The sequence below is a fragment of the Triticum aestivum genome, chromosome 3D (assembly GCF_018294505.1).
Source record: "Triticum aestivum cultivar Chinese Spring chromosome 3D, IWGSC CS RefSeq v2.1, whole genome shotgun sequence".
NCBI lineage: Eukaryota > Viridiplantae > Streptophyta > Magnoliopsida > Poales > Poaceae > Triticum > Triticum aestivum.
The window spans coordinates 567694036-567708710 of record NC_057802.1 but is presented as its reverse complement, the minus strand read 5'-3'; the positions used below and the strand labels follow the sequence as shown (position 1 = coordinate 567708710).

General features: G+C 49.4%; 1 protein-coding gene across 1 annotated transcript; it reads left to right on the top strand.

Moving 5' to 3' along the window:
• Positions 1–522: 522 nt before the first annotated feature.
• Positions 523–4943, top strand: LOC123080548 (CASP-like protein 5B3). Its single transcript, XM_044503478.1, has 4 exons — positions 523–805; positions 2399–2531; positions 3074–3770; positions 3865–4943. The coding sequence occupies exons 1-3, from the start codon at positions 675–677 to the stop codon at positions 3275–3277; spliced, it is 468 nt and encodes a 155-aa protein (XP_044359413.1). The 5' UTR covers positions 523–674; the 3' UTR covers positions 3278–3770; positions 3865–4943.
• Positions 4944–14675: the final 9732 nt, after the last annotated feature.

Genomic DNA, 14675 nt, shown 5'->3' with positions numbered 1-14675 from the left:
AGGAAGAACCGGACAGTGTGATGAAGACCGGCACGGAAAGTCATTGTGAAGCGGCCGCTCTACAACGACGTGAATGCGGGCGGTTGACCCGGGGTGGGAACGCACACGGGTGAGAGAGTAGGGTTTTGGGCCATAAGCCCCCCCCCCCCCCTCCCTCCAATTTATCTCTGACTTGTGGGGGTGGGGGAATGCGTCCGGACCACCCGGTTGACTGATACATAATCATGTTGGATGACACTAACATGTCCGGCTCACACGGCCGACTGTATGCAGACGGATCTTTTTTCTTTTTGCGGGCAAGATAATAATAAGAGGACTAACAAAGGGATATGTTGGAACGAGGAGTAAAGGTGACAAACCAATGTACGTACGACGTGGGTACTCAGTTCAATTGAGTTATTACTTGCGTTCCATTTGTATCTCGAAAACCACCAGGCAGAGGTACCCTGCTCTTCCATCACCTTTCCCATCTGGTCTACCCCAAGCCAAGCGCACTGCGCACATAACAAGTGCTATGGCCACCTCCTGCTCATCATAGCCATCACCTTTCCCATCCCTCCCCACACGAGCTAAGCGCACACAGCAACTGCCACAGATCCACGCCAGGAAGGGCTCCATCGGCGTCTCCGCCTCACCTCTCTGCAGCAAGCAGAGCAGAGGCAGGCAGGCAGGGGATGAAGCGCGTGGCGGGGAGCCCGGGGACATGGAGCGGCATGGCGCTACGGCTGTCGCAGTGCGTCTTCGCCGCCGCCTCCACCTTCGCCATGGTCTCGGGCTTCGGCTACTCCAACTACAGCGCCTTCTTGTACTCCCTCCCCTCCCTCCCCCTACTACTAATTTCATCCCCCCGCAAATGCTGCTTCTTTTTTTACTGTAGAATGCCCTCCCCATTCGTGTGTTTTCTTGCAAATCCATGAGCATCACTCGTAGCAAGCTATGTGAGTGTCCTCCCTCTGTTGTGTTTGATCTGGGTTTGGAGGACAAGGCCACGTTACTTTGGTCGGAGCCCTTGAGATGGCATCCCTCCCCTACGGCTCAGTTCGATTCTTTCCAGTGTCTTAGCACTGCCGATCGAGCATTAACTACTATGTTTCAGTTCGGGTCTTTCAAGGCCTTGGTCTTGGGTTGGGTAGGAATAAGATAGAGGCTTGCAAGCTGAGCTCGCCCCAAAAGTTTCTAGGCTTAAAACTTCAATGCTCTCATTTGATAAATATCTCCATGACTACCTTCAATGCTCTCAAAATTATTAACTGGTACTTGTCCTGTCACCCACCAACTAGTACATAGTAAATTTATGGCCTCACCGGAGCAGAAGAAAGAATATGGCACAACAACAAGAGTTTATGGAAGATTTACAAGTAGGGGAGAGGGAGGGGGGGGGGGGGGGGTGTTGGATAATCCAAACATGCCTGCGAGTTAGTAGTACTAAGTTGTGTTTGAGTTTGTTTACCTATGAAGTGATCGGCGCTGCCATGTAATTAGGAATAGGTAAGTCTGAGTTTGGTACTAGTCATATACGTGTGAGTCTAGTAGTACTTGGCTGCGTCCGGTTACTTTATTGGTTTCATAGTCGATTTAGGTATTAGCCGGTTACGTGGTAGGTTTAGTTTAGGCTGAGTCCTAGTCGGTTCCTGTTTGGGTTTGCTCCGATCGAGCGTGTATATATATATACACACACGATCTGGGCTGGAAGATAGTATGGAGAAAAACGAGAAAATCAATAAAGAGAGGAATTTAGAGGGTACGAGACTGCCCTTGGCAAAAGTTTTTGTGCGCGTGTGTTTGTCGTGATTTGATGTGATTGATCCTGAGGGCGAATTTCCAGAGGGGGGGGGGGGGGGGGGGGGGGGGGGGGGGGGTTGGTGGCTAGAGGTCACCGCGATCAGCCATGCGGTTTAACAGGAGCCTGGAGCCAAACATCAACATGCCCTCGATCTTCCTCGCGAAATCTGCCCCTCCAAAGCACCACGTCGTCCCTGCAGCACTTGAGGGTAGCTTCCAAGGAGGGGGAGGCATCTCTGAAGACAACAGCGTCCCTCCGGTTCCAAAGGTGCCAGAGGAAGAGGAGAAGGAAGGATATGAGACTTCATTACACGACTTCCTTATTGGAGTTCTAAGATGGTTTATGCAGTGGATTTCGTTCCATCACAGAGTTCATGCTTATTTGCACGAGGACTACAAACTTGGCATCGTACATATTTATGTTCAATTGTCAAGAATCTGGGGAGTTTACTTAAACTTGGGTGTTCTTTTTCATAACAAAAACTGGAGTGTTCTGTTATCCTTTGTTGTCCTCTATTAATGTTTTCTGTGAACAACTCCTTATTTGTTCAAAAATGGAACTGAATATTGGACATCAATCATCTAATGAGTGTATTCTGGTCTCCCTTTATTTCAGCTACTTGATTGCAGCGTTGATCCTGCAGCTTATGTGGAGTTTGCGCCTTGCTTATAAGGATATCTTTGCTCTAAGGAATAAAAAGGATCTTCACACCCGGGATAATCTATTGTTCATTGTTATAGTTGACTGGGTAAGTCGTTCGCTCTGTATCTTCTATTGTCCATGAGCTACGTCTGAATTAACTGAAGGCATGCACTGAAGCAATTAAACCCAGATTTTTTAGCGGTACAGCTGTTGCATTGTGAGACTTCTACGTGCACCAGGCTGTTCTTATTTTTTTTTAGTTCTTAAGAAAAAAATAAATTCAGGATAATGCAAGTGTGCAACTCATGCTTCTCTATTGGCCAAGTTCAAGTTCTTGTTCTTGCTCCATCGAACTTTGCCAACGAATCATCCATTTGAGCAAGAATTAATAACAAATATGCTTTGCATGACTTATTGGTTAACCAACGGTATAGTTTATCGAAGGTTCTTTTTCCCTGTTAGAAGTAGAACTAATGGCTGTCATTTCTGTCAGCCAAAAGTTGTTACATCTCACAAGCACAGTCCAAATATCTTACCCTGCAAAAAAAAAAAACCCAGTGAAATCATTTTTCTACTCGAGCAGTTCTTGGAATCTTGAGCTAGCAAAGGTCAATATGAGTGAACACATCAATTGTGAATGCATTGCAGGTCGTGGCGATTTTCATGTTCTCCGGATCCTGTGCCTCCGCGAGCCTGACAATTTTATTCATGTGGGATGTGAACTTATGCAACGCATATTCGCGGCTGGCCTGCCGGCAGTTCGCGCTTTCGGTCGTCCTGGCGTTCATCACATGGTTGCTGCAAGCTGCATCTTCTTTCTCAGGGTTCTGGCTACTGATTTCATTCTTCTAGTGATCTCACGTGCTCATAAACGCCGTCACGTCATGCTAATTGTCAGTCGGAACTCAGGAGGATAATTCGGTTGAAATGTGCCCGGGACACTTGCTAGATTTCAGTCATGGGAACGCATCCTTCATCACTTGTTAGATAGATGGATTGTCTGTTTGATAGTAGCTCACCTTTATTCTAGAAGTTGGTTGTGATGATCTGGGATCCTTAATATGAAGAGTAATATATATGGAGATAACTCGGCGTCGAAGGTACCTGAAAAATGCTCTGGTTATTGTGCAATGCAATTTTATATCTCTTCAACAACAACAAAAAAAGTCGAAGACATTTTCGGAAGGAAGTTGTTGAAGATATAGGTATGGAGACCTGGTTCATAAATTCAGAAGGAAGCAATATATATTCGTTGACAGAAAAGTTTTGATCGTACATAGTTTGCAACAGCATCCATCAAAATAAGCATAGCAACTTCTCGATTAATATAATTAACAGCATAAAGGTATTCAAGGCCTGAGAATCTTAAACTGATAAAGGCGTACTAGATTTTTTTGAAAGCATATTGCAAAAATCCAACAGCTCTTTCATTCATGCAGTTCATCGCCAGTCTAAAAAGGACATGTAGGTGACAATACAAAATACTACTACTACTCGGTCCAGCAAACGTTGGGAGTCTCACTAACTGCATGTGTAGAGTGATCCACAGCAATCACTCCCAATTGCCTTGAACAGAATGTGAGCTCAAGACAAATCTTCCAAGAAATTGACTGCCAGGTCCAGGTCCCATTAATGTGGATAATTATGCACACCGAACCTGGGAAAGGTGCGCTGCTTCACCACACTACCTTGCCATACTAATGCACATCTATTCAACGGCTTGTCTGGTTCCTCGTCGTCTTCGTCATCCACGTACTAGATTTATTTGATAACTGCTCTTTTCATGCGTTCAGTTCATCACCAGTCTAAAAAGGACTTGTTGATGAAGTACTACTCGGTCCAGCAAACGTTGGGACACTAACTTCATAACAAGTTATTTGACAGAAATACAGCAAGCTAGCTGCCGAGTTCAGAGACCTACGCCAATTTCTGCGCCAAGACCGTCAAACTGGTTGCCCCCAATCCAAGGATGTGCAAAGCTAAATGCAGATGCAGCGGTTTCAGCAGGAAGGAGGCATGCAGCAGTGGGTGCAGTTTGCAGGGATCAGCAAGGGGTGTTTCTCGGAGCATCGGTCATTGTTGTTAAACATATAGGTGACCCAGCTACACTTGAGGCAATGGCAATCAGGGGAGCATTATCCCTCTCAGCAGATCTATATGTCCAGAACATCCATGTTGCTTCAGATTGCAAGGTGGTGGTAGATGATGTGAGGAATGGCACATCTGCAGCTTATGGTTCAGTCATTAAGGAAATTATAGACAGGTCTTCAGATTTTCTCTTTTGTAATATAGTTCATGAGTTTAGGAGCTCAAATTTTGAAGCTCCCAAACCGGTTTTACTCCTACGCGACCGACCGCTAGAGCGCTCGATCCTAATCTTTTCTCCCCCCCTATTCCAACTGTGGGGGCCCGGACGCGTGGCACTTTTCCCCCTCAATTAAACAAAACAGGAAAGATTAGGGCCTGTCTGAAATCGGCCGCTGAAACGCGCGCGCGTCAGATAGCAACGCCCCTCCCAAACTTGCCAAGCATGCTCTTTCTCTCCAGGTTGGCCGCCATGTTTGGTTAGGTCATCCTGGGAATTTATCTTTCGTCCCTGTAAACATTGTGACGGGTTAATAAAGGCTTCGCGAGTTTGTCTCAAAAAAAAAAAACTAACTGCATGTGAGTAGTACTGTAGTAGAGTGATCCGCAACAATCACTCATGTAGAAGGAATTGTGTGCATCGATATTCTCATTGATCGTGCACTAGGCACGTATATAGATACAAGGGGTGCGACCGGTGTCTTGTCTCCCAAAATACAAGTAAATACAGAGGGAGAGAGACACTATAGGTACGGCATACAAAACCCGGTCCTACATATGTGTACACATGTTCAACACCCCCCCCCCCCCCCGTGTAATCGAAGCGTCGCCGGTGACGCAAAGACTGGACCGAAAGCCCTCGAAAGTCGAGGTGGGTAGTCCCTTCATCATAACATCGGCGAACTGCTGATCGGTAGGCACATGCAAAACTCGAACACGACCAAATGCGACATGCTCCCGAACGAAGTGAATGTCGAGCTCAATATGCTTCGTCCGGCGATGATGGACAGGGTTGGCAGCGAGGTAGACCGCGGAGACGTTGTCGCAGTAGACAAGCGTGGCCTTGGGAAGCTCACATAGCAACTCCTGAAGAAGTTGTCGTAGCCAGGAGCACTCCGCGACGACGTTGGCCACTGCCCTGTACTCGGCATCGGCGCTCGATCGTGAGACCGTGGGTTGTCGTTTAGACGACCACGAAATTAGAGAGGGCCCGAGGTAGACACAGTAGCCGGAAGTGGAGCGCCGAGTGTCGGGACACCTAGCCCAGTCGCCGTCGGAGTAGGCGACGTGGCTGGTGTCGGGTGATGCCTTCAGGGTGAGACCCATAGCCGTGGTGCCACGTATATACCGGAGAATACATTTCACCAGAGCCCATTGAGTGTCACGAGCAGCATGCATGTGGAGGCACACCTGCTGGACAGCATACTGGATATTCGGACGCGTCAGCATGAGGTACTGAAGAACACCGACGATGGAGCGATAGAAGTGAGCGTCGGACACCGGGGAGCCCTCGACGGCGGACACCTTAGCCTTCATGTCGATAGGCGTGGAAGTAGGCTTGCAGTTAAGCATGCTGGAACCCCTGCTGCTGAAGGAAGGCCGCGATCCGCTGGTACCAGGCCCGAGGCGCTTGCTTCAACCCGTAAAGAGAACAGGAGAGCAAGCACACATGGTCCGGATAATCGATGTCGACGAAACCAGTGGGCTGTTGACAAAACACCTGCTCGTTGAGATGGCCATGCAAGAAAGCATTGGACACGTCGAGCTGGTGAACTGGCCAGGCGCGAGAGACAGCAAGCTGGAGGACAACGCGAATCATGCCCGGTTTGACAACCGGGGCGAAGGTGTCGGTGAATTCCACGCCGGTGCGCTGGCGGAAGCCGCGCACCACCCAACGCGCCTTGTAGCGCTCAAGAGAACCGTCGGGGTGAGTCTTGTGGCGGAAAACCCACTTGTCAGTGATAACATTGGCACGGGGAGGCCACGGGACAAGCTGCCACGTACGGTTGCACTGCAGGGCATCGAACTCCTCACGCATCGCAGCAAGCCAGTTCAGAGGTGGGGAGCAGGGACGGGGCCGAAGTAGACGTGGCACACGCGTACTCGTCAGAGGTTTAGCGCGTGCTAGGAAGAAACGTCCCAGTCCAACCCCGAGTAACCACGCCGGTGAGAGGTGCGGCTGCAGCCGGCGGAGCCGAGAGGGGGACCGGCGATGAGGAAGTCGAGCCGGTCCCCGAAGACTCCGAGGGGGCACCCGCGGCGGCGCTAGAGGCCGTGGCGACGGGCGGCGGGGACGCCAGGGGCCGCGGTGGCGGGAGCGCACGAGGAGGCCGTGACATCGTGGACGCCCGATAGGGCGCTAGAGGCTGTGGTGGCGGGGGCGCCCGAGGGGCCAGCCACACCCGAAGCGCCACGGGAGGGGGCGGCCGGCGCCAGAAGCGCGGGCAGGGCCGGGCCCAGTGCTCGGCGTGGCGTGGGGGGCGACTCACCATAGGTGTGGCAGGGGCGAGCCGCGCCGTGGGAGACGCCGAGGAGGACGGTACCTGCTGAAACGGGAACACCAGCTCATGAAAGTACACGTGTCGCGAAGTAAAGACACGGTGGGACACTGGATCATAGCACCGGTAACCTTTGGTGTTGGGAGGATAACCGCGGAAGATGCAAGGAACCGACCGGGGAGCAAGTTTGTGAGGGGTGGTGGACGCGGTGCTAGGATAACAGAGACACCCGAAAATGCGAAGACCATGATAAGATGGAGCCGCACCGAAGAGGAGCTGGTTAGAAGCATAGTTCCAGCGAGGACGACACGGGCAGATGTTAATGAGAAGGCTGGCGGTCGCAAGAGCGTCCGGCCAGAACCGAGGAGGCATGTTGGAGTGGAAGAGCAACGTTCAGACACAGTCATTAAGAGTGCGGATGACGCGCTCGGCGTGGCCATTCTGTTGTGATGTGTAGGGGCAAGTGAGCCGAAAAATAGTGTCGTGAGACGCAAGGAGATTGCGGACAGCAATGTTGTCAAACTCTTTTCCGTTGTCAGTTTGCAAGGCAAGAATAAGACACCAAACTGTGTGGTGACATATGAATAAAAAGCTGTGAGCCTGGCAAGAGCATCGGACTTACGACGGAGAGGAAATGTCCACACATAATGGGAAAATCATCCAATATCACCAAATAGTATAGATAACCCGTGTTGCTTGCAACCGGGGACGTCCAAACACCACTATGCAATAACTGAAACGGAAAAGTGGAAATATTTGTAGACTCGCTAAAGGGAAGAGAAACGTGCTTGCCGAGACGGCAGGCCTCACCAGTGTGGTTGTCAACCTTATTAAATGAGAATGAAAAACTCTGAAGAATCTGACGCAAAACTGTGGAGTTGGGATGACTGAGGCGGGCGTGCCAAAGATTGACACTAGCGGCGAGGGTGGCTGGGCGGGTGGTGGTGCCGGCGGAAGGATGCACCGGGTAGATCTTGTCCGGGCTATCACATCGGTGGAGTACCATCCGTGTACGGGTGTCCTTCACAGAAAAGCCAACATCGTCAAATTCAACAGTAATAGGGTTCTCACGAGCAAGGCGACGAACAGAGACAAGGTTGGTAACAAAGTCAGGAGAGACGAGAACATTAGACATGTTAATAGGAGTAGAGGTGGAAGGAAACGACATATGACCGACATGTGTAATGGGTAGAGAGGAACCGTTACCAATGGTGATGCGAGTGGGAGTATGAACAGGAGTGGAAGACGTGAGGTTACCGGGATGAGCAGTCATGTGAGCAGTGGCCCCCGAGTCCATGTACCAGTCACCGCCGCCACCATAGTTACTCGGTGACGGAGCCGAATGCAGGGCGGCAAGGAGCGCTGGATTCCACGGCGGCGGCACCTGGGGCGGGTAGAACCCGCCGTAGGTAGGCGCGGCGCCATAGCCGCCCGTGGCCAGCGATGCCGGGTAGGGGGCGGCGCTGGGCGCGGCGAAGAACGCCTGGTGGCTCGCCGGACGGGGCCCAAGAATATGCCCGGGGTGGGAGCCCGAGGGACCGGCATCGAGTACGTGTGAACGACACCCGTCCACGGATTGGTGCCGTAAGTCCACGGTGGGGTGGCCTGCTGCTGCTGATGAGGGCCACCCCTGGTGCGCCTGTTGCTGTTGCTTGCGGCCGCCCCCATGGCGGTTGCCGCGCCGTCCGCCACCCTGTGGCTGCTGCTGGGAGGCAGTGGGAGGGGCGGGGGGCGCTGGCGGGAGGGAAAAAATTCCCGGGGGTGCGGGTATGGAGGCTGGTGCGGGGCGCCGCGTGAGGTGCTGGCGGCGAGGGCGTGGTGCTGCACGAGATTCTTGACCCCCTTCATCCATCGCTCCTCCGACCGCAAGTATGCCACAAACTTGGGGAAGGAGGGCTCCGGCATCAAAGTGAGGTTGGAGGCGGCATTGCCAAAGTCCTCGTTGAGACCGGCGGCGAGCGTGCTGAGGAGGAGGTCGTCATCAATCTTGGCGCCGATGTTGCGGAGTTCATCCGCCAACGTCTTCAGGCGGCGGCAGTAGTCATCGATGGACTATTCATCCTGATGACAGTCAAAAAATTACTGCTGCAGAAAAACGCGGCGCTGAAGCTTGTTGTTGGTGAAGAGTACGTTGAGCTTGACCCACACGGCGCAGGCGTCATCACCATTGCTCCCGACCGTGTGAAACAGGTCCTTGGAGATGGTGGTGAAGAAGCACCGGATGAGCGTAGCGTCGATCGCGGTCCACTCAGGGTCGCCCACCATAGCGCGGGAGTCGACGGTGCCGTCAACATGATCCACAAGATTGTTCTCGCGGAAGAGGAGCGAAAAGTACGTCTTCCACGCGAAGTACGTGGAGTCGGTGGCATCAAGGACGACGGGGACGCGTTCGTGGATGTTGATGTCGCGGATGTCGGCAGGGTCTGGCCTGGCGAACGGGTTGGAGTAGGTGCTGGCGTTGGTAGACATGGCGGCGCGGTGAGGAGGAGGAGCGGCGGCGGCTAGGGTTGGGGAGGGGTGGCGGCGGCTCGGCAGGAGAGGCGGCGCGACGGTTGGGAAAGCAGCGGCCCGGCTGCGGGGAGAGGGTGCAGCGGCACGGCGGGAGGAGGTAGCGGCAGCGGCGGCAGATGGCGGCGGCGGCGGCCCGGGGCGGCGGCGGCTAGGGGCTAGGGTTAGGCGGAAGCGGTTTGGGAGAGGATCGAGACGGTATCTGATACCATGTAGAAGGGATTGTGTGCATCGATATTCTCATTGATCGTGCACTAGACATATATATAGGTACAAGGGGTGCGACCGGTGTCTTGTCTCCCAAGATACAAGTAAATACAAAGAAAAAAGACACTACAGATACGGTATATAAAACTCTGTCCTACATACATGTACACATGTTCAACAATCCCAATTTCCTTGAACAGAAGTTTGAGCTCAAGACAAATCGTCCAAGAAATTGACTGCGAGGTCCAGGTCCCAGTAAAGTAATGTGGACAATTATGCACACCGAACCTGGGAAAGGTAGGCTGCTTCATCACACTACCTTGCCATACTAATGCACATCTATTCACCGGCTTGTCATCCTCTAGGCATTGTTAGTTTTCAGATTTCCTCTCAGCACCCAAGGACGCATCATCTACCCATTTGGTAGCCTGCATGTAGGCTAGCTGTATCAGGGAAGTAATTTTTATCATGGTCTTTGGTTGCCTGAGTCACGCTTGCTAGAAGAACTACATGTTGTTTGGTTACGAATGGCATAAGGTGTGATTACCATTTCTCACTACTGATGATCTTACCACACACGATTTCAACATCGTCTCAGTCCTACCTAGGAAACAAATGACAGTTCGTCCTACATACTTAGAAATGGCAATACAAATTAAGTGACATATGGCTGAAGAAAAAGAAGAAGAAGAGGAAGATCTTAAACCTATTCTTCAGAGCTTCAAATGTTGGGGAACGTAGTAATTTCAAAAAAATTCCTACGCACACACAGGATCATGGTGATGCATAGCAACGAGAGGGGAGAGTGTGTCCACGTATCCTCGTAGACCGAAAGCGGAAGCGTTAGCACAACGCGGTTGATGTAGTCGTACGTCTTCACGATCCGACCGATCCAAGTACCGAACGCACGGCACCTCCGAGTTCAGCACACGTTCAGCTCGATGACGTCCCACGAACTCCGATCCAGCAGAGCTTTGCGGGAGAGTTCCGTCAGCACGACGGCGTGATGACGGTGTTGATGATGCTACCGACGCAGGGCTTCGCCTAAGCACCGCTACGATATTACCGAGGTGGAATATCGTGGAGGGGGGCACCGCACACGGCTAAGAGATCAATGATCAATTGTTGTGTCTCTAGGGGGTGCCTCCCTCCCCGTATATAAAGGAGTGGAGGAGGGGGAGGGGGCCGGCCACCCTTGGCGCGCCCCATGAGGAGTCCTACTCCCACCGGGAGTAGGACTCCCCCCTTCCATGTTGGAGTAGGAGAGGAGAGGGAAGGAGAGAGAGGGGGGAAGGAAAGGGGGGGGGGGGCGCCGCCCCCCTCCTTGTCCAATTCGGACTTGGGGGGGAGGGGCACGTGGCTGCCCCTTGGCCTCCTCTCCTCTTCCACCACTTGGGCCCATGAGGCCCAATAACCTCGGGGGGGGGGGGGGGGGGGGTTCCGGTAACCCCCGGTACTTCGGTATATATCCGATAACCACCGGAACCATTCCGGTGTCCGAATATAGTCGTCCAATATATCAATCTTCATGTCTCGACCATTTCGAGACTCCTCGTTATGTCCGTGATCACATCCGGGACTCCGAACTACCTTCGGTATAACAAAACACATAAACTCATAATATAACCGTCATCAAACTTTAAGCGTGCGGACCCTACGGGTTCGAGAACTATGTAGACATGACCGAGACACGTCTCCGGTCAATAACCAATAACGGAACCTGGATGCTCATATTGGCTCCCACATATTCTACGAAGATCTTTATCGGTCAAACCGCATAACAACATACGTTGTTCCCTTTGTCATCGGTATGTTACTTGCCCGAGATTCGATCGTCGGTATCTCAATACCTTGTTCAATCTCGTTACCGGCAAGTCTCTTTACTCGTTCCGTAATACATCATCCCGCAACTAACTCATTAGTTACAATGCTTGCAAGGCTTATAGTGATGTGTATTACCGAGTGGGCCCAGAGATACCTCTCCGACAATCGGAGTGACAAATCCTAATCTCGAAATACGCCAACTCAACAAGTACCTTCGGAGACACATGTAGAGCACCTTTATAATCACCCAGTTACGTTGTGACGTTTGGTAGCACACAAAGTGTTCCTCCGGTAAACGGGAGTTGCATAATCTCATAGTCATAGGAACATGTATAAGTCATGAAGAAAGCAATAGCAACATACTAAACGATCAAGTGCTAAGCTAACGGAATGGGTCAAGTCAATCACATCATTCTCCTAATGATGTGATCCCGTTAATCAAATGACAACTCATGTCTATGGCTAGGAAACTTAACCATCTTTGATTCAACGAGCTAGTCAAGTAGAGGCATACTAGTGACACTCTGTTTGTCTATGCATTAACACATGTATCAAGTTTCTGGTTAATACAATTCTAGCATGAATAATAAACATTTATCATGAAATAAGGAAATAAATAATAACTTTATTATTGCCTCTAGGGCATATTTCCTTCAGTCTCTCACTTGCACTAGAGTCAATAATCTAGATCACATCACCATGTGATTAACATCGATAGTTCACATCATCATGTGTTTAGCACCCATAGTTCACATCACCATGTGACCAACACCCAAAGGGTTTACTAGATTCAGTAATCTAGTTCACATCGCTATGTGATTAACACCCAAAGGGTACTAAGGTGTGATCATGTTTTGCTTGTGAGAGAATCTTAGTCAACGGGTCTTTCACATTCAGATCCGTTATGTATTTTGCAAATTTCTATGTCTACAATGCTCTGCACGGAGCTACTTTAACTAATTGCTCCCACTTTCAATATGTATCCAGACTGAGACTTAGAGTCATCTGGATCAGTGTCAAAACTTGCATCGACGTAACCCTTTACGACGAACCTTTTGTCACCTCCATAATCGAGAAACATATCCTTATTCCACTAAGGATAATTTTGACCGCTGTTCAATGATCTACCCTTAGATCACTATTGTAATCCCTTGTCAAACTCAGTGTAGGGTATACAATAGGTCTGGTACACAGCATGGCATACCTTATAGAACCTATGACTAAGGCATAGGGAATGACTTTCATTCTCTATCTATCTTCTGCCGTGGTCGGGCTTTGAGTCTTACTCAACTTCACACCTTTCGACACAGGCAAGAACTCCTTCTTTTACTGTTCCATTTTGAACTACTTCAAAATCTTGTCAAGGTATGTACTCATTGAAAAAAATTATCAAGCGTCTTGATCTATCTCTATAGATATTGATGCTCAATATGTAAGCAGCTTCACCGAGATCTTTCTTTGAAAAACTCCTTTCAAATACTCCTTTATGCTTTCCAGAAAATTCTACATTATTTCCAATCAACAATATGTCATTCACATATACTTATCAGAAATGATGTAGTGCCCCCACTCACTTTCTTGTAAATACAGTCTTCACCTCAAGTCTGTATAAAACTATATGCTTTGATCAACTCATCAAAGCATATATTCCAACTCCGAGATGCTTGCACCAGTCCATTGATGGATCGCTGGAGCTTGCACATTTTGTTAGCACCTTTAGGATCGACAAAACCTTCTGGTTGCATCATATACAACTCTTTTTTAAGAAATCCATTAAGGAATGTAGTTTTTGACATCCATTTGCCAGATTTCATAAAATGTGGCAATTTGCTAACATGATTCAGACAGACTTAAGCATCGCTACGAGTGAGAAAATCTCATCGTAGTCAACACCTTGAACTTTGTCAAAAACCTTTTTCGACAAGTCTAGCTTTGTAGATAGCAACACTACTATCAGCGTCCGTCTTCCTCTTGAAGATCCATTTATTTTCTATGGCTCGCCGATCATCGGGAAAGTCAACCAAAGTCCACACTTTGTTCTCATACATGGATCCCATCTCAGATTTCATGGCCTCAAGCCATTTCGCGGAATCTGGGCTCATCATTGCTTCCTCATAGTTCCTAGGTTCGTCATGGTCAAGTAACATGAACTCCAGAATAGGATTACGTACCACTCTGGTGCGGATCTTACTCTGGTTGACCTATGAGGTTCGGTAGTAACTTGATCTGAAGTTACATGATCATCATCATTAGCTTTTTCACTAATTGGTGTAGGAGTCACAGGAACAAATTTCTGTGATGAACTACTTTCCAATAAGGGAGCAGGTACAATTACCTCATCAAGTTCTACTTTGCTCCCACTCACTTCTTTCGAGAGAAAACCCTTCTCTAGAAAGGATCCATTCTTAGCAACGAATGTATTGCCTTCGGATCTGTGATAGAAGGTGTACCCAACTGTTTTCTTTGGGTATCCTATGAAGACACATTTCTCCGATTTGGGTTTGAGCTTATCAGGATGAAATTTTTTCACATAAGCATCGCAACCCCAAACTTTAAGAAACGATAACTTTGGTTTCTTGCCAAACCACAGTTCATATGGTGTCATCTCAACGAATTTAGATGGTGCCCTATTTAACCGGAATGCAGCTGTCTCTAATGCATAACCCCAAAACGATAGTGGTAAATCCGTAAGAGACATCATAGATTGCACCATATCTAATAAAGTATGGTTCTGATGATCGGACACACCATTACGTTGTGGTGTTCCAGGTGGCATGAGTTTGTGAAACTATTCCATATTGTTTTAATTGAAGACCAAACTCGTAACTCAAATATTCGCCTCTGCGATCAGATCGTAAAAACTTTATTTTCTTGTTACGATGATTTTCCACTTCACTCTGAAATTCTTTGAACTTTTCAAATGTTTCAGACTTATGTTTCTTCAAGTAGATATACCCATATCTGCTCAAATCATCTGTGAAGGTTAGAAAATAACGATACCCGCCGCGATCCTCAACACTCAACGGACCTCATACATCAGTATGTATTATATCCAATAAGTCAGTTGCTCGCTCCATTGTTCCTGGAGAACGGAGTCTTAGTCATCTTTGCCCATGAGGCATGGTTCG